General features: G+C 47.9%; 1 protein-coding gene across 1 annotated transcript in view; it reads right to left on the reverse strand.

Annotated features, from left to right (window-relative positions):
* Positions 1 to 17,758, reverse strand: part of Fam178b (family with sequence similarity 178 member B) — a 96,707-nt gene extending 78,949 nt beyond the window's left edge. Inside the window, exons 1-3 of the mRNA XM_055608253.1 lie at positions 17,546 to 17,758; positions 16,281 to 16,342; positions 1,599 to 1,751 (exon numbers count right to left, since the gene is read on the reverse strand). Coding sequence (XP_055464228.1) covers positions 1,599 to 1,751; positions 16,281 to 16,342; positions 17,546 to 17,758 — 428 coding nt within the window. The remainder of the gene's footprint in view (positions 1 to 1,598; positions 1,752 to 16,280; positions 16,343 to 17,545) is intronic.
* Between the last annotated feature and the right edge of the window lie 3,849 nt (positions 17,759 to 21,607).

The following is a 21,607-nucleotide window of genomic DNA, read 5'->3' on the forward strand; positions in this document are numbered from 1 at the left end:
TATCTATCTATCTATCTATCTATCTATCTATCTATCTATCTATCTATCTATCTATCTATCTATCACGTATACAGTATTCTGCCTGCGTGCCAGAAGAGGATACCAGATCTTAAGAGCCACTTGGTTGCTGGGAATTGAACTCAGGCCCTCTGGAAGAGCATCCAGCAGAAGTGCTCTGAGCTGTCTCTCCAGCCCATGGATTTGCCCGTTTAATACTGTCCAGACAACAACTGGCCACAGGTGACTGAGATGACATGAGATATAACTATGGATAAGGGCCCTGCTGTAGGTGGGAGTGACCATCACGGGCTCTGAAGGCCCAGAGCTTAGCCCTGTGCTAACTAAGACAAGATCCCCAGGCCACACATGACGAGTCTGGCTCAGGCTGCTCTGAAGAACTGGGGTGCAGAGGAGGAGGAAGGGCAGTTTGAACATGTAAATGCATGGCCTGATGTTTCCTATAATGTAAATAGGCTTTTAGAAAGTTTATTCCTCCAAGGGCTAGAGAGAGGACTCAGTGGTTAAGAGCTCTTCCAGAGGACCAAAGTTTAGTTCCCAGCATCTACAACTGCTGGGCCCAGGGGATCCAATACCCTATTCTGGCTTCCTCAAGCACTGCACACACATAGCCTACATTTAAACACACACATACACACACAAACACAAAAATAAAGAAATTTAAATATTTATAATTAAAAAGAGTTTGTGTCTAAATTAGTAAATTTTCTAAATATACATGTATGGCCATGTTACTGTGGCAGATAATCTTGCTTTTCACCTTGACACACTTACAAAGGGGGACACTCAACTGAAGAACTGCCTGTTTCAGACTGGCCATTGGCCATGTCTGGGACATTTTCTTGACTTTTAATTGATGTAAGATGGCCCAGGACACTGCAGGCAGTACTGTTCCTAGGTAGGTAAGCCTGGTCTCTATAGAAAAGGTAACTACGCATGAATGAGCCTGGGAGCAAGCCAGTAAGCAGCATCCTTCCACGGCCTTGCCTCAGTTCCTGCCTCCAGGTTCCTGCTTAAGCTTTTGCCCTGACTTCCCTTCACGATGGCCAATCGGTTTTTATTACAGTTACAGGAAACAGAAAAGAAACGAATACAGTCACCTCTATTCATAAAAGATTAATTACCCATGTTCAGAAGGTGGCTTTGGATTTCCTTATCTGAGGTGGCCTTTGTCCCTAGAACAGACTACACTGTTCCCATGTCTTCCCCCTGCTATGTATCTCAGTCAGGGTTTATCCTGCTGTGATAAAACACCATGACCATAAACAGCTTAGGAAAAAAATGGGTTTATTCCATCTCATACTTCCAGGAAGCAGTCCAACACTGAGGAAGTTAGGGCGGGAAGCTGGAGGCAGAGCTGACGCAGAGGCCATGGAGGAGTGCTGCTCACTGGCTTGCCCCCCATGGCTTGCTCAGCTGCCTTCCTATAGCCCTGAGGATCATCCACCTAGGGGTGGCCCTGCCCACAGTGAGCTGCCCATAGGCCGGTCAGTGGGAGTATTTTCTCAACTGAAGTTACATCTAAAATGATTCTATCTTGTGTCAAGCTGACATAAAAATAGCCAGCACAGAATGCTTACCTGAGGAACAGCTCTTCCAGCTGGCTGCGAGGCTTTAGACTAGAGGAGTCCAGGGTGCAAGGCAAAGGGTGACGTCTGGGCAAAAATACAGTTTCACCTGGGTGCACTGGCGAGATGACCTGAAGGGACACAGAGAACTTCTCCACCAGCATCCTGGAAGGCAAGGGGAGCACAGGGTCAGAGGTGCGCCTGGCTCTGCAGCGGATGCAGAGTGCGAAGAGGGCAAAGGAAGAGGGACTGGATAGTCAGGGCCAGGGTGGCATCTAGTAAGGGGTGAGAAGGCACCTGCTAACCAGGTCCCACGAGGGTGAGTGTCCATGCCAGCTGGGCCAGCGACCCTTGAGCTGCAGAACATATTAGGGTCACCCAAGGAGCCTGCTGGCATGCAGATCCTGACCAGCTACCCTGCCTGTCAGCCCTAGATCTGCCCCGGGCACACAGACAGGGAAGAAACAAGATGAAGAAGGGGCTCCTTGCTCTTTGCAATTCTATCATGATCCATTAAAGTAGGATGGGGAAGGGCACTCAGCTAAGGTCAGTCCTGAGAACCAACAGTCTCTACACAACTAATTGGCACAGAGAGCCAATCACAGTACTCTGATTGGAGAAGCACTAAGCCGGGTGTGTGTGTATGTGTGTGTGTGTGTGTGTGTGTATGTGCGCGCGCACGTGTGCACACACTCGAAATCTCTTAGTAGAGTCCAAGATCCTAAGTGCATGCCTGTAATCACAGCTAGTATTGAATCATATATTATAACTTAATGCATTTTCACAACCAAATTCTTGTCACACACCATGGCTGTAACTTATGCAGTTTGAAGTGCAACAGAAAAGCTCACACCAATTTCTTTTTCCTTTTCCACAGCTTTGCAGATGGAAGATCTGTTCTTCTCTAGATTTTGGCAAACTACAGCAGACAATTTTCCCCTCCCTTATATTGAGAATGTTCACCTTTTTTCTTAAGTGAAGTGCTTAAGAGCCTTTTGCCGAGAGTCCGAATTTTCTGTATCACTATTCTGTGCTCTGGGACTGCTATTAAGTATAGCAAGGGTTACCTGAACACCAGCGCTGACCCCATGGCTGCTAATCTGCTAATCCAGGTGAGTCAGTGTGGACCCAAAGGGCAAAGGGGTAATTAGTGTCCCGGGCAAGATGGAGCAATGCCACAGATTTAATCACACTACTCGGAATGGTGTGCAGTTTAAAGCTTATGCACTGTTTGTTTTTGAAAATTTCCACCTAATATTTTCAGACAGCAGCTGACTATGGTTGCCAAAGGAATGACAAATGAAACCAGACAAGGGGTGACTTCTCCACACACATGCCGTACATGATGCACTTACACACAGGAGCCTCCCCACACCACTGACATTCCCAGCTACGACCTTCTAGATAGACTTAGGTGGGGAGGAGAGAAGAAGAGCGTTCCCTGTTTGCTTTATAAAGACATGTGCTTTTAGCAATGGAGCATATGCTCAACAGCAACAAGAAAAGCAAGCTACAGATACCATGTTCCCTTCTCTAGCTGGAAGGAAGCTCATGGGTTCCCAATTGGATGTGCTGTCTGAGGCATCCAAACCCAGGGGAAGAGGAAGTTAGGGGCTTATCAGGATCTGGGACATGAATGGCTGGCTCCAGTGATGGGGTCACATACCCTGATACTTCACTGCCAGCCTTGTGAACCTGACTCACTTTCCGGTCAAGTGACCTAAGGCAAGACTCAAGTCTGTACTGAGGAGAAAATGGCACAAGAAATGGGAATGATGGTGGAAACCCTGAAGATTCAGTTTCTGTGGGTTTCCATAAAGAGTCTGGTAACTACCATACAAATGGTAAAATAACTGTTTGGTCATGTCTTTGCTATCACAATATTCTATCATAGCTTCTTTCACTACTTCTGTAGTAAGGAAAAATGTGCAAATTATTAAGAAATCAATAATAAGTAGGGGTCTAGGCCTTTCCCCCAAGCCATCACTCAAAGGGACTTTTGTGAGGTTAACTCTAACGCATGTGTATCACTGGAGATTCTGAGACGCTGTCACCCGTCTAATTAGGGATTTCCTGTGTAGCCTGGAGCTGAGAATAAAGGGCCACGTTGTGGTTTAAATATCTGCTTCTCCCTTCCCCTGCCTTTCCTGTCTTAGCACACACATAAGGTCTTTTAACTTTAAGAAAGAGATAATTTAGGATGTCATCCTGCCAAGATTTGAGCCAATTCTTAGTGTATGAGTATACATTCTGCTTGGGATGATCCTTTCTACCACAGACAGTTGTGGCGATCACATGATGTCTTGTCTGGCAGATGGTGCCTGGCCCCCACCCTTGGCTTTACCCCTCCCCACCCATATTGCCCTGCTGGCCCTCCCCACTTCCTCTGGCCCCATTCAGAGATGGAACAGGTTGGCAGTTTTCTACACCATGAGTCATTTTTTTAAATTTTATGCATAAGGTTGAACCACCCTACCACAATGATCCTACATCAAAAGCACCACCTCAAAGTGGCTGTTGTCAAAGAGGCTTTCTCAAAGCACCACCAGAGAATGTCATGTGCCCAGAAAATGAGCCATGATTTAAGGCCACGAACACATTCTGCTGTGAGCAGCTACACACAGATCCCTTTCTGTGTGGATTTTTCTGACTGTTAAGCCATGACTTTCATAATCCTGTATGCACCCAGTAGAAAGGTCACAAGCAACACAATTCTTCTTACTACCAAGATTTAAAAAACCATTTACTTTTTAAGTTGTGGGCCAGCCTCAGTGGTTAAAGGCCCTTGTCAACAGACCTGACAACCTGAGATCCACAGGGTGGAAGGCGAGAACCAACTCCTACATATGTCCTCTGACCTCTACACATGAGCTGCGGCACATGCACACGCCACTCCAAATAAATAAATGTAATACAACTTTAAAATGTCAAAGTCTTTGTGTGCATATGTGTATGACACGTGTGTTTGTGCCCCCATGTGCTCATCTGGAGGTCAGAGGACAACTTTGGGTATTGGTTTTTACTGGCTACCTGGTTTAGCCTCTTTTTTTTTTTTTTTTTTTTTTTTGTCGGGTTTTTTGTTTTGTTTTGTTTGTTTAGTTTTGTTTTTTATTTTGAGACAGAGTCTCACTATGTAGGTTGGCTGGCCTAGAACTTGCTACATAGCCCAGGCTGGACTGGAACTCACTATATAGACGAGGCTGGCCTGGAATTCACAAAGATCTGCTTCCCTCTGCCTCCCCAGTGCTAGAATACAAGCTATGCACAACCACACCTATTTTTTTTTTCCTTTTCCTTACTTTTTGTGTCCTTGGCACTATGCATTCTAGGACAGATGGCTGGCCAGTTTCCAGGGGCACTCCTGACGCTGCCTTCCATCTTGCTTCAAGATTCCTAGAATCACAGAAGCAGTGCTATGCCCAGCTTTCCATGGCTTCTGGGAGCATAAACTCAGGTCCTCATGCTAAGTCACAGAGCTATTATTTTAGTTCACTACAGAGAGTTTGCAAAGGTTCGTTCCAAGGCTGTGTGTCCAGGGAGTTTAGGTCCCTGAAGCCAAATGCACAGCGTGTGACTGTTCCCAGCGAGACCTCCACAGCATTCCCAACACACTGATTCTGCTCAACCTCCTGCTACCCACTTCCACAAAGGATCCTAGGGCAGCAGCAGGACCCAGCACCTGCCCTGCAGGGATCTGACTGAAGCCTGACAGCTTAGCAACTCTGGGTCCTCAGGCAGCATGCAAAAGGGGCTTGCTATGTCCATGGGGTGGCTATCCCAGTCACAAGAGGTTCCCAGACTTGTGCAGTGAAGAGAAACAGGGACGACCCGAACAAACATCCAGCTTCACTTGCTTTTGGTCCCGATGCTGCTCCATTCTCCAGGACAGCAGCTACAGTCAGACACAATGGTTCTTTGGGTTGCTTTAGGACCTTGGAACGATTAAGTCCACCTCAGACTAGCTGGAATCACCACTTGTCCACTCACAACTGCATACATGTCCAATGGAGGACCTTCTTTTCCTTTCCTTTTCTTTGCTTCCTTCCTTTCTTTTTTTGAGAAAGTGTTTCTCTCTGTAGCCTTGGCTGTCCTGGACTCACTTTGTAGACCAGGCTGGCCTCAAACTCACAGAGATCTGCCTGCCTCTGCCTCTGGAGTGCTGGGATTAAAGGTGTGGGCCGCTGCCACCACCAGGCATGGATGACCTTTTGACACTAGAAGACGGAGAGCTTTGCCTCTGAGCTCCCCAGTGCAGCCATTTTTCTGAATATGAATCCTACATTGACTGTGCACGTGCAGACCATCACACCGTCACCTCCCTCTGCCTTCAGCCATCTTTCCCCTGCCTGCAGCTTTATCCCATTAATATCCCCAAGCTCTGTCCTTTAGACTGATAGATCTGAGCTGGAGAGATGGTTCAGTGGTTAGAGGTCCTGAGTTCAGTTCCCCCACAACCACATGGTGACTCACAACCATCTATACTGGGGTCTGATGCCCTCTTCTGGCATGTAGGTGTACATGCAGTCAGAACAGTCATATACATACAAACATATAGATAAAAATCTTTAAAAAAATAAAGACAGATTTACTTTTTTTTCTTTCTTGAGTCAGGGTCTTGTGTAACCCAGGCTGACCCTGAGTTCATTTTGTAGCAAAGGATGACCCTGAACTCCTGACTCTCCTGTCTCTTACCTGCCAAGTACCAGGCTTACAAGTATGTCCTACCTTGTACCCTTAGGGGGTTTGGGGCTCCTTCCTCAATTCAGATGCAGGTGAATAAAGTTTTTTCTTCAGTGACTGGCACACTGCATGGGGCGGGACATCTATCTATTTAACAAAAGCAGTGGGCAGGGGGATGGGAGCAGGGGATGTGGGGGGTAGGGGGAGAAGGCAGGTCACCAACTACAGCCTGCAGGCTAGTCCCTGCCTGGGGCCCATTTCCATACCTACCTATTCTGCTGCTTTGTCAGACTCCGCTACTGAATTCTTGTCACAAGGGAACTTTCTATAGAAAACTTTTGTGAGTTTACAACTTCAGAGCCCAGTCATTATGGTTCCAAGCCTAAAGCATTTACTATCTGTTTACAGACTATAAAAAAAGAAAGTTTGTCTAGGGACAATCTGCGAAAAAGGCAAATGGCCAGCTACAAAGACCCCCAAATCATCTCTGGGCAATTAAAAGTGGTGTGATTTCTTTTCGAATCCTCAAGGCAGGGCCCCAAGGCTGCCAGTGTATTACCCCTGCACAAATCCTGAGTATGGTCAAACTGACAGCCATTACGCCTGAGCTGAGGCTAACCCGGACACCAAACAAGGAAAGGTGCACATCTGAGGCCATTTCCTCCTGTGACCCTCCAGCCTCTCCTGCCACAACAAAAGCCACCCGTTCTGTCTTCTAACATCTGTTGCCCTATTTCTTGTAATGTCCTCAGAAAGAAAAACAAAACCAACCAACCAACAACAACAAACCAACAACCGATCAACCAAACGTCTCTCCTCCACCCCGCAAGTCCTGACCCCACTTTCCTATTATGCTCCTGCCTCTACTCCTCTACACTTGCTCCTCACCCATCTCATCTTGTTTCAAGACTTTCTGTTTGTTTCTGAGCAGCGTCTTGCTTTGTGGTCCTGGAAGTACTCACTATGTAGTCCAGGCTGACCTTGAACTGCTGGTGACTTTCTGGCTTCTGCCTTCTGAGTTTTGAGATCACAGGCATGTGATGGCATGTCTGGCTTCTTTCAGGCTTTGAAACATCACCTGCACCTGGTGCCTTCCAACCTCGCCTCTTCCAGCCTCCTACCTGCACTTTACCCTAGAGCTCCCCAAGTAAACCCCACATGTAAGCTAGCCTCTGTTCACTGGGCCTTTCTCCATGTAATTAAAGATTATTCTATGCTGGGTATGATGGCCCATGCCTTGTCTCAGCCAGCGTTCTATGGTTGTGGGGAGACACCATAACCACATCAGCTCTTACAAAGGAAAGCAGTTAATCGGGGGCTGGCTTACAGTTTCAAACTTAGTCCATTATCATTATGGCAACATGCAAGCAGGCAGGGGTGGTGCTAGAGAGGTAGCGATCCTGATCCCCAGGCAGCAGGCAGAGAGAGTAACAGGGTCTGCCATGGGCTTTTGAAACCTCAAAGCCCAGTTCCAGTGAGGAGACCCTCCTCCACCAAGACCCCATCTCCAAATCCTACGCAGATGTCACAGCAACTAAGGGCTAGACATTCCAATACACGGGCAGTCTCATTCACAACCCACCTGCCTGTCATCCCCCAAACTGGGAGGCAGAGGTAGGTGATGCAGTCTGCGGCCAACCTGGGAGACCTATTTAAAAGACTAGAAACAAAGCCCACCCCAGTCTTCCAGCTGCTCAGGCCAAAGACCTTGGTGCCCGTTTTGAGTCTCTTTCTCACATACTCTCTAGCCAGTTTACTAGCAAACTGTCACTTCTCCCTGAAACAGCCAGAAATTGCACGTCCTGCCCACCTGCCCATAGCTCTGACCAGCATCATTTTTCCAAGGTTAACTGCCTAGACGGTGTGTGATACTAATGATATTGTCGTGTGTTTTCCATGGTTTCTGGCTTTTGAGTCCCTCCTTCAGGTGAAACATGGGAACTAAAACTCCCCTTCCCAAAGAGGTCCTCCAAAGGCCCAGAAACCCCCAGAATCTGCACCATCTCCTCTGATCTGCCTTACCCGACAGTCATAAGACTCTCCTCATCCCTGAGGACTCATCCTGGAGGAGGGAACACAGCAGAGAGCCACTAGAACACCGCAAAGGCGGGCAGAGTGGTGTTCTGTATGCAGCCTGCCGTGCCTGTGCAAGGAAAGCTCCAAAAAACCCAAAGGGCAGATTTCAGAGAGCCTCCAGATAGCTAAGGAGGTTCCTAGGCAGGGACACACCCAGGGACAATGGCGAAGCTCTGTGCCCCTTCTCAAAACTCCTGTGTCTCTTCCCCAGTTTCCTAATATCTTTTTTTTTTTTTTTTGTCAATACAATGTTCTGTCTGCATGTACACCTGCCGCCAGAAGAGGGCACTATACATGGTTATGAGCCACCATGTGGTTGCTGGGAACTGAACTCCAGACCTATGGAAGAACAGACAGTGCTCTTAACCTCTGAGCCATCTCTCCAGCCCCTCCTAATATCTTTTATGACAAGCTTCTGAGTCCTGTGAGCTAGCCGAGCAAATTCATTGAACCAAAGCAATGGGCTGTCTGTCTGAACCCCATTTCACACTGAGTCAGTTGGAAGGACAAGTAAATGAGCTGGGCTTGTGAAGGGCATCTGGAATGGGGTCAGGGGCCAGTCACTGGGATGGAACCCTCACTGTGGGCTCTGATGGTCTCCAGGTAGACAGCATATAAACTCTAGAGAACATCCTCTTTCGGCAGAGAGAAACACCCCCATCTTCTGGACTTAGAAGATGCTATAGTGAGAACACAGGAAAGAAAGCCATTTTAATTTTCATGGACACACACTCTCTACCCCATGGCTCCCTTCTTCTGCCCATCCCACCAGTCTGCCTTTAATATCGTATGCCATTCAGATGTGTGTCGGATCAGTGGCAGCCAGCTCACTTGGAACAAAACCCGCCAAGACCCAGCACCCACCTTTAGTTCCCTGACCTGTGTTCCTTGTCCTCATCTCGCTGCTGCCCCACAACTGTGCTTGCACCAAAGGGCCCAAGTCTGGCTCTCACTGCTTCAGGTGTGCTCAGCAGTTCCCTTCGGAAAGGCCTTTCCTGAGCCTCACGGAGTGACCCCCAGTGTTCCAGCATTCCTCCCACCTCCTTCCCTTATTACCCTTCTTCTATATAACTTGTCTTGTTTATTGTTTGTCCCACTGAGCTGAGAGCAAGCAACATGATGCCATAGAGCTTGGCACAAGTTGACAGTAAACACTGGCTGACAGGTAGGTGAATGAGTGAATGAAAAGGTAGACAAAAGACATGGATGCCTGGGGCCATATAGACTGAAAGTATACTTCCAAATTGCCTACAGTGACTCCTAACCCCAGCGAGGCAGGAGTCTTCTCTTTGGTTGGAACCATCATGAACGAGACTATCATCACTATACACGAGAACACAGGCTGGGGATATAGCCTGGAGGAAGATTGTGTGCCTGGCATGCACAAAGTCCTAGGTCTACCCTCCAACACTCAAAGAAAAAGCTCCAAACACACCCAAAACATATCAGCGAACCCAGAGAGGTCTTTAGCCCTTTGTTCCATCTGAGGACACGAGCGTTCTCTCTAGCTCCATGACTCAGACTCTGAGTCTCTAAAATACTCTGTGAAAAGAAGATTTCTAAGAGCGGAGTGTAGCAGAGCACACCTTTAATGCCAGCACTCTGGAGGCAGAGGCAGTGGATGTCTGTGATTTTGAGGCCAGCCTGGTCTACCAAGTGAGTTCCAGGACAGCCAGGGCTACACAGAAAAACCAATATTTTTAAAAAAAAAAGAAAAGTGAAGCAAAGCAAAACAAGCAAGCAAGAAAAGCAGATTTCTGTTGTTTATATGTCTAGCTCACGAAACTCTCATATCAGCCCTAAGGGTTAAGATACATGGTGTATTAGTCACTGTTCTATTGCTGTGAAGAGACACTATGACCAAGGCAACTCTCATGAAACAAAGCCTTTAATTAGGGGCTTCCTTTCAGAGGTTTAGTCCATTATCATCATGGCAGAGAGCATGGCAGCATGGGGGCAGGTGACAGCGCAGGAGCTTCGAGCTACATTCTGATCCATATGCAGAGAGAGACTGGGCCTGCCATGGGCTTTTGAAACCTTGAAGCTCCCCCGCCCCGTGACACACTTCCTCCAACAAGGCCACACCTCCAAGTGTTTCTCTTCTTATCAAAGATTCCACTCCCTGGTGACTGAGCATTGAAATATATGTCTACAGGAGCCATCTTATTCAAACCACCACATTCCATTCTCTGGCCCTATAGATTTATATGGCCATATCATAATGCAAAAATGCATTCAGTCCATCTTCAAAAATCCCCACAGTCTCATCCTGCTTAAAAGTCCAAAGTTCAAAGTCTCTTCTGAGACTCACAGCGATTGCTTAAGAGTAACTTTCTATAATATCAAAACCACAAAGTGCTGGGTGGTGGCGGCACACGCCTTTAATCTCAGCACTTGGGAGGCTGAGGTGGGCAGATCTCTGTGAATTTGAGGCCAGCCTGGCTCTGCAGAGTGAGTTCAGGACAGTCAGTGCTATACAGAGACACCCTGCTTCAAAAACAAAACATAAAACAAAACAAAAAGCAGATCACATACTTCCAGCCAACATACAATTGCACAGAATATTCATTTCCATTCAAAATGGGCAGGTGCTGTGGAGGAGACATGATGGCTATTCTTGGTTGTCAACTTGACTGTATCTGAAATGAACTATAATCTAGAAAAGAAGGGCACACCTGTGAGACGTTTTCTTCTTGGATTGAAGTAAGTGAATCCCCTTCTAGTCCAGACCTTTGAGGTAGGAAAACACACACCCTTGATCTGGAATCTTGAGGCAGGAAGACATAAGCCTTTGATCTGTATCTTAGGGCTAGAAGACAGACTTTTAATATGGGCTATACCTTCTGCTGGAAGGAAACTTGCTCTTTGCCTGCTTGCCCTTGCTTTGCTAGCACGTCCATTCCTTCACTGGCATTAAAGCCTTCTTCTTTGGGATTCTAGCATATACAGAGGAGCAGCTGAGATACCCAGCCTTGTGGGACTGAGCAACTACTGGATTCTTGGACTTTCTGTTCATAGCTAGCCATTGTTAGATTAGCTGGAATGCAAGCTGTAAGTCACTCCAATAAATCCCACATATATGCATATGTTCATATATAGATTCATTCTGTAAGTTTAGTGATTCATTAGAAAACATGGACTAATACAGGAGCATACTGAGCATAGTGAGGAAACTATGCACCAAAGCAAGACTGAAAACCAGCAGGGCGAACTCCAAACTCTGCATCTCCATGGCTCATGTCAAAGCACTCTTCAGATCTCCAACTCCTTTCAGCTTTGTTGACTGTAGCCTACTTCCCTTTCTTGTGCTGGTTCCACACCCAGTCTGTACCTCTCCTCATCAGGTAACCGAAGACTCTGGCATCTCTAACATCTTGGGGTTCTCTAAGGCAATCCAGGCTTCACCTTCACAGCTTCATGCAATAGTCTCTCTGGGCCTCCATGCAGGGACACCCCTGACACACTCCTGGCCTCAGCGACTTTCCTCAGTAGTGGAGGGAGATTCCGCAACCTCTTTTTTGTGTACTTGACTCTTTAGCCAGAATCACCATGGCTGAAGCTGCCAAGTTTACTGCTTGATGGGGTGGAACTTGAACCCCTCATTCAATTACGTTTTCACCTGCTTCCTGTTGTTTCCTTCAATGATTAAACGTTTCTTCAGTTCCTTTCCGTGGAAGCACAGCTGGTTGGGGTCTTGCCTTGAGGTCCCAGCTCCCTTTATTCCATTTAGCATCAGGCTTTTATCTTCTTGAGCACTGGATTTAGATCTATTATACTTTCCAATGCTCCTTTTCTTCTCAAACTATACATTTTAAACTTCTCCTTGCTCAGCTTGCTCCTTTTCATTATTAACCCATATAAGTGTGGACACTAATAACCAAGCAACACAGTCAATACTAGGCTGTCTTGAATTCTCCTCCGCCAGTGCCAGTGATCCAAAAATGTCCAGTTTAGCGTCAGAGAAGCAGCAGCTACATTCTCTGCCAAAATATCACAAGAATAGTTTGTAGGTCTCTCACTAATATTCTTCCCACCTGGAACTTTTTGAGCTGGGCCCCAGTTCAAATCACTCCAGCTGCACTGTCTTCTAAGCTCCTACAAGGATGACTCAGTAAGCCCCACTTTAAGTGTCCGACCACTTTTCTAGTCCAAAATCTCAAATTCTTCCATATTCCCCCCCCCCCCAAAGACAGCAGGGCCAGGCCTGTCACAGCAATGCCCCACTCCTCTTAGTCACTGTTGTAATGCTGTGACAAGACACCATGCCTAAAGCAACTCATAAAATAAAGCAGTTGATTGGGGGTTTGCTTAGAGTTTCAGAGGGTTTAGTCTATTTTCATCATGAGTAGAGCATGGTGGCATGCAGGCAGATGCTGGAGCAATAGCTCAGAGTTACATCCTGATGCACGGGCTGAGAGATAGACTGAGCCTGTCATGGGCTTTTGAAACCTTGAAGCCCATCCCTAATGACACATATCCTTCAGCAAGGCCACACCTTCTAATCCTAAAATCCTTTCAGAATCTACTCCCCAGTGACTAAGCAATTCAAGTATATGAGCCTATGGGTCCATCTTATTTAAACCACCACACATGGAAAACAGAATGTTATAAAGATGGACTCCATAGCAGTTTCTAGGCACCTGAGACCTTGGGGTGTAGAGGAGTTCAGCCCTTCCTCCAACTTCAGCCCAGTGAAATCTGAGCCAACAAAGCTAGAGGATAGCACTATGGCCATCTTCCTTCTCCCAGTCAGGGGAAGATGAGAAAATTTTCATGTGGGCATAATCTCCCTCCAAAGACAGTTTTCAGTTAAGACTGTGGTTTGTATAGATCTTCCCCATGAGACAGGGTTCTATGAACTTGGCTGATAACTGGGCTGTTTTATCATCTCTGTGTCTTAGAAGGTTGCTCGCTCTCTGAAGGCCAGCAGCAGGTGTCTGGATATTTCCTGAACCAAAGCATGACAGTGCCATAAGAGAAGGTGGCACAAATTGCTAGGTGAAACTCTGCCCATACCCATAGAGGCCCTGCTCCTACCTCTGCTCGGGTGTGAGAACTGCTTCTCTGTCATCTTCATCACATTCAGTGGAGTCAAGCTTGGGCTGTTCCTGCGGCAACAGCTGCTCCCATTTCTGCTCCAGGGCCTGTTGTCTTCGGGGGAAATGAGAGCCTGAGCCAGCGCTAGCACCACTACCTGCTCTCCACCCCTCTCCAGGCTACAGGAACCTCCCAACGCAGCATGCCTAGGAGGTGCAAGGCCACATTGTTGGTATCCTAAACCAGGGCTCCGATATTTCCTTTCTGGGGAACAGAGTTCTGCTTTGTCTCCAGTGGGCAGTGATGAAAGAAGACAGTTTTTGCCACACAATGTTAAGTATCTTTACTTGTGGAGCTTGTGTTGACAGTCATTCATTCTGTAATGTCCCCAGATCTGGATCTGTTCCTCTATTACCCCAGAGCTTAGTACAAGAGAGGAGTCTGTACCCTTAGGTCCTAGCCAGCCCCGACTTACCAGCTGCCTCTCTACTCTCAAGAGACCAGAGCCTTCCCTCCCATCCCAGATCAGCCCTTTCTCTCCCTATCCTTTGCCCCTTTGTCATGCAGTGAGTAGGAGTGCCTTATTCCCTCCAACCTCTCCACTTTGGCTGGCCTTCACTAAAGCCTGGTGCACCCACCATTACCGTGCTGGAGCCCCAACTCCCTGCCATGCTTTGCATGTGGTCTGTCCTTTTCAAACTCATATGGAAATGTAATTTTCAGAGAAAGGCCACTAAGAGGTAGAGTGACTATCAAGAGGCACTGGGCTCTGACATGGAGCTCTCAGTGGATGGGTGAATACTAATTTTTAAACATTTATTTTTATTTATTTTATGTCTATGGGTATTTTGTCTGCATGCACAACTGCTCACCAGAAGATGGCATCAGACAGTTGGGAGCTGCCATGTGGGTGCTGGAAACTGATCTCAGGACCTTCGGAAAAGCAATGAATGCTCCTAACCACTGAGCCATTTCTCCAGCCCCTATGTTGTTGTCGCTGTTGCTTTTAAATGCTATTTTTTCCTGTATTCCCTTCCATCCTGCCACCGGGGTGGGGGGTGGGGGAGAACAAGATATAAAACTCTCAGTAGAAGCTGTATAGATGCCAGCACCATGCTCTTGAACTCCCAGAACTGTGATCCAAATAGCCTCTTTATAACCCTCCCAGCAAGAGGTACTGTTCTAGCAACAGAAGAGATGGAGTCCTTCATTACTCTTGCCCTAACACTTCTAGTAGGCATCCAGACATCCTACAGTCTACCCTGTCCTGGCTTCCACAGGCTGCTGAAAAAATCTGGGGCATCCCCACTCCCTACTTGGCCCATCTTAGGGTCTCCCTATGGCTGCACCCAAAGACCCTCAGTCTGAAAAATCCTATCTCCTGCCAAAGTCTCCCTCGTGCAGACCCTCAGACCCTGATACCGGCCCTATACCTGATGGTTTTCTAGCTTGTATGACTGGTACCACTCATGTCACATGTCTAAGTCTTCATTCCCCAAACAACCTAGAAGCTAGCAACTCAGGCCTCAGACCCCATGAGGAGCCTGGAGCCCTCCCCAGGCATCCACTCTCTCAGCTCTGCTACTTTCTCACCCATTCTTCCAGGACAGTCTATGTGAACTTTGTATAACAAACAGAAAACCACACTTCTGCCTGTTAAGATGCTCCCATGAGTCAGTGGTTGTGTCCAACTGGTTTACTACATCACTGCTTTATCTCCAGCCACATCCCTCCTGTCAGTGCCCAGATTTCCTGTCCCAGCCTTCCCAGAGCAGCATGGCCTGTCCTATCTGCCTTTATAAGACATTATCCCTCCCTCTCCAAGGTTCAGAGGCAAGCCAGCTATTTGGGGCCTTTTCTCAGCAACTTGACACGTATGGAAAATACCAGATTCAAGACAAGTTTCCAGGGAAGTAGAGTGGCATCATCAGCCTCACATCCCAAACCACAGTTCTGAGATATTAAAAACCAAAGTCCATGGAAGAAGACGGTAGAGTGACTGGAGCAGGCAGCATTGATAAAGCCAGAGAAATAACTGTCCACCCCAGGAGTATATCTAACCGCACTCTTTGGGCATGAATGCAGGGCTGTGTTCTAAGAAAAGATCCTGTGGAGGCGGGCACGGGCGCTTCCAGCAGGAGTGGGGAGGCAGGAGCTCCACCTGTGCTCAGCCTGCATTTAGTCTGTGCACACACAGGCAGGCGGAAAGGGGCAGAGGCAAGAATTAGGTCATGAGAACAATCTGCTTACACACCATCAAACAGCAGGCCAGCAAACAAGCCACACACATGAGCAGCTGCTCCTGGCCACCTCACGGCATGACACATCTATTGTGCACAGGAGGGGTCTACAGCTCCACTCCAAAGGGCCCTCCATGCCAGCCAGCCTCCTCCCTGAGAGGTCACTCAAAAGAGACTGACAAGTGTGGTCTGACAGCAGCTGCTCAGCTAAGAGAGTGTACTTTTGATCAATTTCAGAAACTGAGGGGAACAGGCACGCAGAGCCGCACTTCTTGGAGATGTGCTATGCTATGGGGCAGGAAGGTGGCAGAGTGTGGTCAGATAAAGCGAGGAGGAAAACCGGCCAAAGGTGATTCAGTGTTGGGGCAGGCCAGAGTCGGGTGAACCACAGCTGTCTTCTTGTCCATGTCCCTCGGAGGGGACAGCCTGTGGCATGAACTGGACAGGGGTGGAGACTGGGAGGAAGATGGACCTGGGTGGGGACTGTGCTCCTGCTGTGGGAGAGGGTCCAGAGCCTCCATTTTGGAACCCCCTCTTAGACCTGGCTGTCAGAGTACACAGGGCAGGCCCCACCTGCTGGGAAGGCTGCCCCATCTCCACAGGGGTCACTCTGATTCCTCACTGAAATGACCCCACCCCCATAAGCTCAGCCCCTGCTCACCTCTTCTCTTGCAGCAGGTAATCTAAATTGTTGACATAGCATCCTGAACCCCCAGAGGAAATCTGGAATGACAGGACACAGGCATGAGGAAGGGAAAAACAGACAGGAAACTGGACATTAATGCACTCTGCTCACTTTTCTGAACAGATGATATGATCACATGATTTTTTTAAAATTCAAAAGTGTGAAGGTTTTCTCCCAGTGCCCGCCCACAGGCAACTGCAGGTGAATGTGCTTATGTGCTTTCTGACGAAGTAGCGATCTCATCAGTCCCTGTAACCCAGGCATGTATGCCACACACCTCACCTGCACTGTTCTTTCCAATCAGAAATTCATCCTGAGTGTCATTTCATACCAGTGCCAAAGAGATGGTGTGTATGTATGTGTGCAAATGTGCGAATATACACTGCGTGCACAGGTTTGCTATGTGTATGCGTGTGTGCGTGTGCGTCTGTGTGTGCGTGTGTGCATCTGTGTGCGTGTGTGCTATGTGCTCAACTATCATTGTCAGGGTTTTTTGTTTGGTTTTGGGAACAGGCTGTCCTGGACTTGCTTTGTAGACCAGAACTCACAGAAATCCGCCTGCCTCCACTTCCCAAGTGCTGTGATTAAAGGCGAGCACCACCACACCTGGCTGTCACGGTGTTCTTACATATGACTAGAACATAGTTCATAGTTTCCCAGTGGCAGGCACTTAGGCTACTGACAATCTTAGGCTATTGCAAATCATTGAAGCACCATGCTTAGAATAAAGTTCCTGAGCCCATGGGCCCTTAAGTCCCACGCTCTTTCTTCCTACAAAGACATCACTTCAGTCTTCACTTAGGATCTCTATTATTGAACCTCAGTTATGGTCTTTGTGTGCTACCAAGCTGGGATCCTAACATGAGGTCCCTCTTGCTCCAAGCCAACCCCTCACCCTTAAGACAAAAAGCCTTGAGGAGCCCCATGCACAAATGGCACTGAATCTGCTGCTACCCCCTGGCTTTCAGGAGCAAAGGCTAAAAGCGGAAACACAGGGAGGAGTGGGACCTGGCTTGAGGCCTGCACTCCCAGCTGGGAGAGCCCTCGGGTCGGGGAGAAGTACAGTATATGATCCAGAACTGGGACAGAGGTGCTAGTGAGGAGGCACTGCGTACACAAGGGGAGTTGGAGCATGGCGATGGAAGGGGTGCTCTGAAAGGACTGGCTCATGGGAAACTAAAAGGGGTCATTAAAGGGAGTGGGCAAGGAGGGGAAGCCAAAGTGCTCATGGGCTTACTCACCTCTGGGGTCACAGCCTGCTGGCTTGGACCCGCCATGTTCCAGAAAAGCTCCTCCAGTGAGGCCAGCTCCACCTTCTGATCTGAATCTGGGTGTTCCTTCTCCATGTCCTCAGGCAGGCTCCTGTGGGCCTGAAGTACCTGCTTGCTCTTTTTCAGGAACTCCACAGGTGGTGGGCTCCAGTCTGTGGGGAACGAGTCCCGAGACATCTGCATCTTGGGCCTCTTCAATGATTTGGGAGTTAGAGCCACTGTGGGTCTGAAGAGCTCTTGCACTGAGTGCAGATGGGGGTGGTCCAAGAGACTGCACTTCAGGTTAGGCAAAAGGACAGGCAAAGCAGTGGCTGCTTGGACCCCTGTGGATATGAAAACAGCACTATGGGGTCCTCATTCACCCCAATTGTGTCCCAGACATCTAGCCACACTGGTTAAGAACAGGGACAATTTGGGACTGTCCCATCAGGACTGCCTTTGGCCCTGCCTTCATCATGTCTCTACCTGTGCAGGTGATGCCTGCCTCCTCCACCAGGCAAGGCAAGCAAAGTCTTCTGCGGTCACATCTGAAAACCATGGGATGCTCTGTCCTCAGTGGACCTCCTTGATAGGTGAGGTGAATGCCAAAAGAAACCTAAAGATCCTAAATCCCAGTGTCTCCTAGGAGGAGGAGGGGCCTGGTGCCCAGGAAGAATTCCTTCTGCAGGCCTCTCACCAGGACTAGGCACTGTGCCTGGGGTTAGATAGCTGAGATGAAGGAGCCAGCTGACTCTTCATTTCAGTAACAGAATAGGCAGTTGCAGAATGATCAGCTCAGGACCAGGATGACCTGCAGTCAAGACGGAATGCTAACAGCTAATGAACCCAGTGACTGAAGGAAATGGCAGTTTACAGAACTCTGCTCTAAACCAACAGTGAAAAAAAAAATCAAATCAATATAACTGTGACATATTACTAAAACATTAAATTGCTGATAACTAATAAAAATTGAAAATGATTACAATAATTGGCATGTGAGAAACAGATTACTGCTTACACTTAAAATGGCTTATTCGGGGACCTTCAGTAGAGTGAAGGACTGTAGAGAGGACCTAACACCCCAGCTCAGTTGTAGCCCATAGATTCTGTCTCCAAGTGGGGTCCCTAATAAGGAAAGCAGGGGCTTTCTCTGGCATGAATTCAGTGGCTGGCTCTCTAATCCCCTCCCCCTGAGGGAGTGCAGCCTTGCCAGGTCATAGAGGAAGGCAATGCAATCAATCCTGAGAAGACCTGATAGGCAAGGATCAGATGGAAGGGAAGGAGGATCTCCCCTATCAGTGGACAGTTGGAGGGGCATAGAGGGAAAAGAGGGAGGGAGGGTGGGGTTGTGAGGAGATGAGGGAGGGGGCCACAGCCTGAGAATACAAAGTGAATAAACTTTGTATAAATAATAAATAAATAATTGTCTAAAAAATGGCTTATTTGGGGCTAGCAAGGTAGCTCAGCTGGCAAAGGTGTTTGCCATGTAAATCTGGAGACCTGAGTGCAATCCCTAGAACCCAGCTAAAGGTGAAAGAAGAGAACCAACTCCACAAAAATATCTTCTGGCCTGTGTGCATAAATCCTGGCATGCATACACACAAATACAAATAATAATAATACATTTTAAAATTGCTTATTTCTTTTTTCATTTTTTTTTTCAAGGTAGTGTCTCTCTGTGTAGCTCTGGCTGTCCTGGAATTCACTATGTAGACCAGGCTGGCCTCATATTCAGAGATCTGCTTACCTCTAACTCCCAAGTGCTAGCTTAAGGCATGCATCACTGCACCTGGCTAAATGGCTTGTTTCTTTGAGGATCCAATCTATCAATGAAATGTAATCATACAGAAATGTGTATACCCCGGAGCAAATCAATAAGAAGTGATTCAAGAAACCCCTAACATATGGGCCATCTCAGGCTTATGAATTAAGCTGGTAACACTTTCAGAACCAACACCTCATGAATAATGAAGTTTAGTAAAATCCTAAGGGCAACTAGATGTAGTGGTGGCACAGGCAGAAACCCTATATTCGGGAGGCTGAAGCAGGAGGATCACCTGAACTCTGGAGTTCCTGGCCATTCTACAAAACTAAACAAGACCATCTCTTTAAAAGAAAAAAAAAAAAAGCACACCAAAGGTGCTGGAAAGATGCTCGTGATTAAGAACATTCACTGTTCCAGCAGAGGACGTGGATTCCATTTCCAGCACCCTTCTTAGGTGCTCACAACATCCTGTAACTCCAGTTGAAGGGACTCTGACATTCTCTTCTGGTGTCCAGAGGCACCTGTATGCATGTGGTTTTCATGCATGCACACATAAAATTTAAGGTAATCTTAAAAAAAAAAAAAAAAAAGGAAGAAAAAAAAAAAAAAAGAAAAACACCAATTAAGCATGGTGACACATGCCTTTAATTCCAGCACTCAAGGGAACAGAGGCAGGTGGAGCTAAAGTGTATTCAAGGCCAGCCTGGTCTAAACAGAGTTCCAGGCCAACCAGGATAATACAGTGAGACCTCATTTCAAAACGACAACAAAAACCAAACAAATCAGAACATCACTAGTCGGCTGGTGGCCCCTTTGCTCCAGCTGGAAAGAATGGAGGAGTAAGCGACATTAGTCTCCAGGGCTATAGTCCCGGTCCCCAAATGCCCAAGGTCTAGGGCCTAGACAGGCAGACTAGAGCCAGAGGCTGATGGCTCTAACATGTAGGAGACAGGGGTCTACTGTTCCAGACTGTAGAAACAGAGACTTAAAGTTCCAGGCATTTGGGTTACAGGTTGATGTTCACCAAAAAAGCTGTAACTGCCAGCACAGCAGCACGTGAGGCCGTGGAGGCCCCTGGAATCCTCAGCTTCCAGCAGCAGTGAGTGGAGCAGCGGCAGCAGCTCCAATAGTGGCATCTCAGAGGCTGCAACCCTCGGCCCTACAGCGGTCAGGGTCACCGCTCCAGGCTCAGGTCCTGGCAGCCTCAGGTCCAGGCACCAGTCCATGGCAGGAGCTGGTGAAACAATTCTCAGGGCCAGGGTGGCAGAGTCTCTTGGCCTTTGAGGCTTAGCAGCTCCCTGCAAATTTTCCAGTGACCAGAGCCTAGCCTCCAGCTCTTCATGGTCCTCACTGTCCCCATCATTTGCTCTCTTCCCCCCTGTTTCTGACTCCCCACCCCCATCAAGTCTGGAGCTCTTCAGCACCCTTCTGTGGCTGCTGCTGCTATCTTCATGGCTCCTCTTTTGCCAAACCCACCTTCTCATGTTATCAAGCTCTTGTGATAATAGGTATCAAAAGCAGGGCCAGTGAGATAGCCCACTGGGGAAAGGCATTTGCCCAGTGAGACTGATGAATGTTCAGTTCCTGGAGTCCATGGTGGACAAAAAGAGAACCAATGTCCATAGCTGTGCAGGTGTGTGTCAGCCAGAGGCATTGGCTCCCCAGTAGCTGTATTATAGGTGGTTGTGAGCCACGTGACATGGTGCAGGGAACTCTAGCTCCAATATTATGGAAGAACTCTTAACCACCGAAGCCATCTCTCTAGCAACTGCCTCCTATACCCCGCCCTCTGGGGTGGTGGTGCACTCCTGAATTCCAGCCCCTGGGAGAAGGAAGCAAGGAGAATTTGAACTTTGTTGTTCTTGGCTATACAGTGAGTACAAGGCTAGCCCAAGTTATTTTGAGACCCTGTGACACAAAACCAGAACAACAATCATACCAAAACAACCTCTAGAAGTACAGCAACAACAAAAACAGGCAAATCAGACCAGGTGGTGGTGGCGCACACCTTTAGTCCCAGCACTTGGGAGGCAGAGGCAGGTGGATCTCTGTTAGTTCGAGGCCAGCCTGGTCAACAAAGTGAGTTTTAGATTAGCCAGAGCTCCACAGAGAAAGCCTGGAGGGGGTGGGGGGAAGTGAATTAAACATGGGCTTAATGCTATAACTTCTGGGAGCCTACACAGGAGGGTATCTCCTGGCTGACTCAGTGGGAAACAGCCTCCTCATCCAGTTAATGGTTGCAAAGGGTTTCTGCACCAATCAGGGCAGCCCCTCATGCAACCAAAGGA

This window comes from Psammomys obesus, unplaced genomic scaffold, assembly GCF_907164565.1.
Source record: "Psammomys obesus unplaced genomic scaffold, mPsaObe1.curated_primary_1811, whole genome shotgun sequence".
Taxonomy (NCBI): Eukaryota; Metazoa; Chordata; class Mammalia; order Rodentia; family Muridae; genus Psammomys; species Psammomys obesus.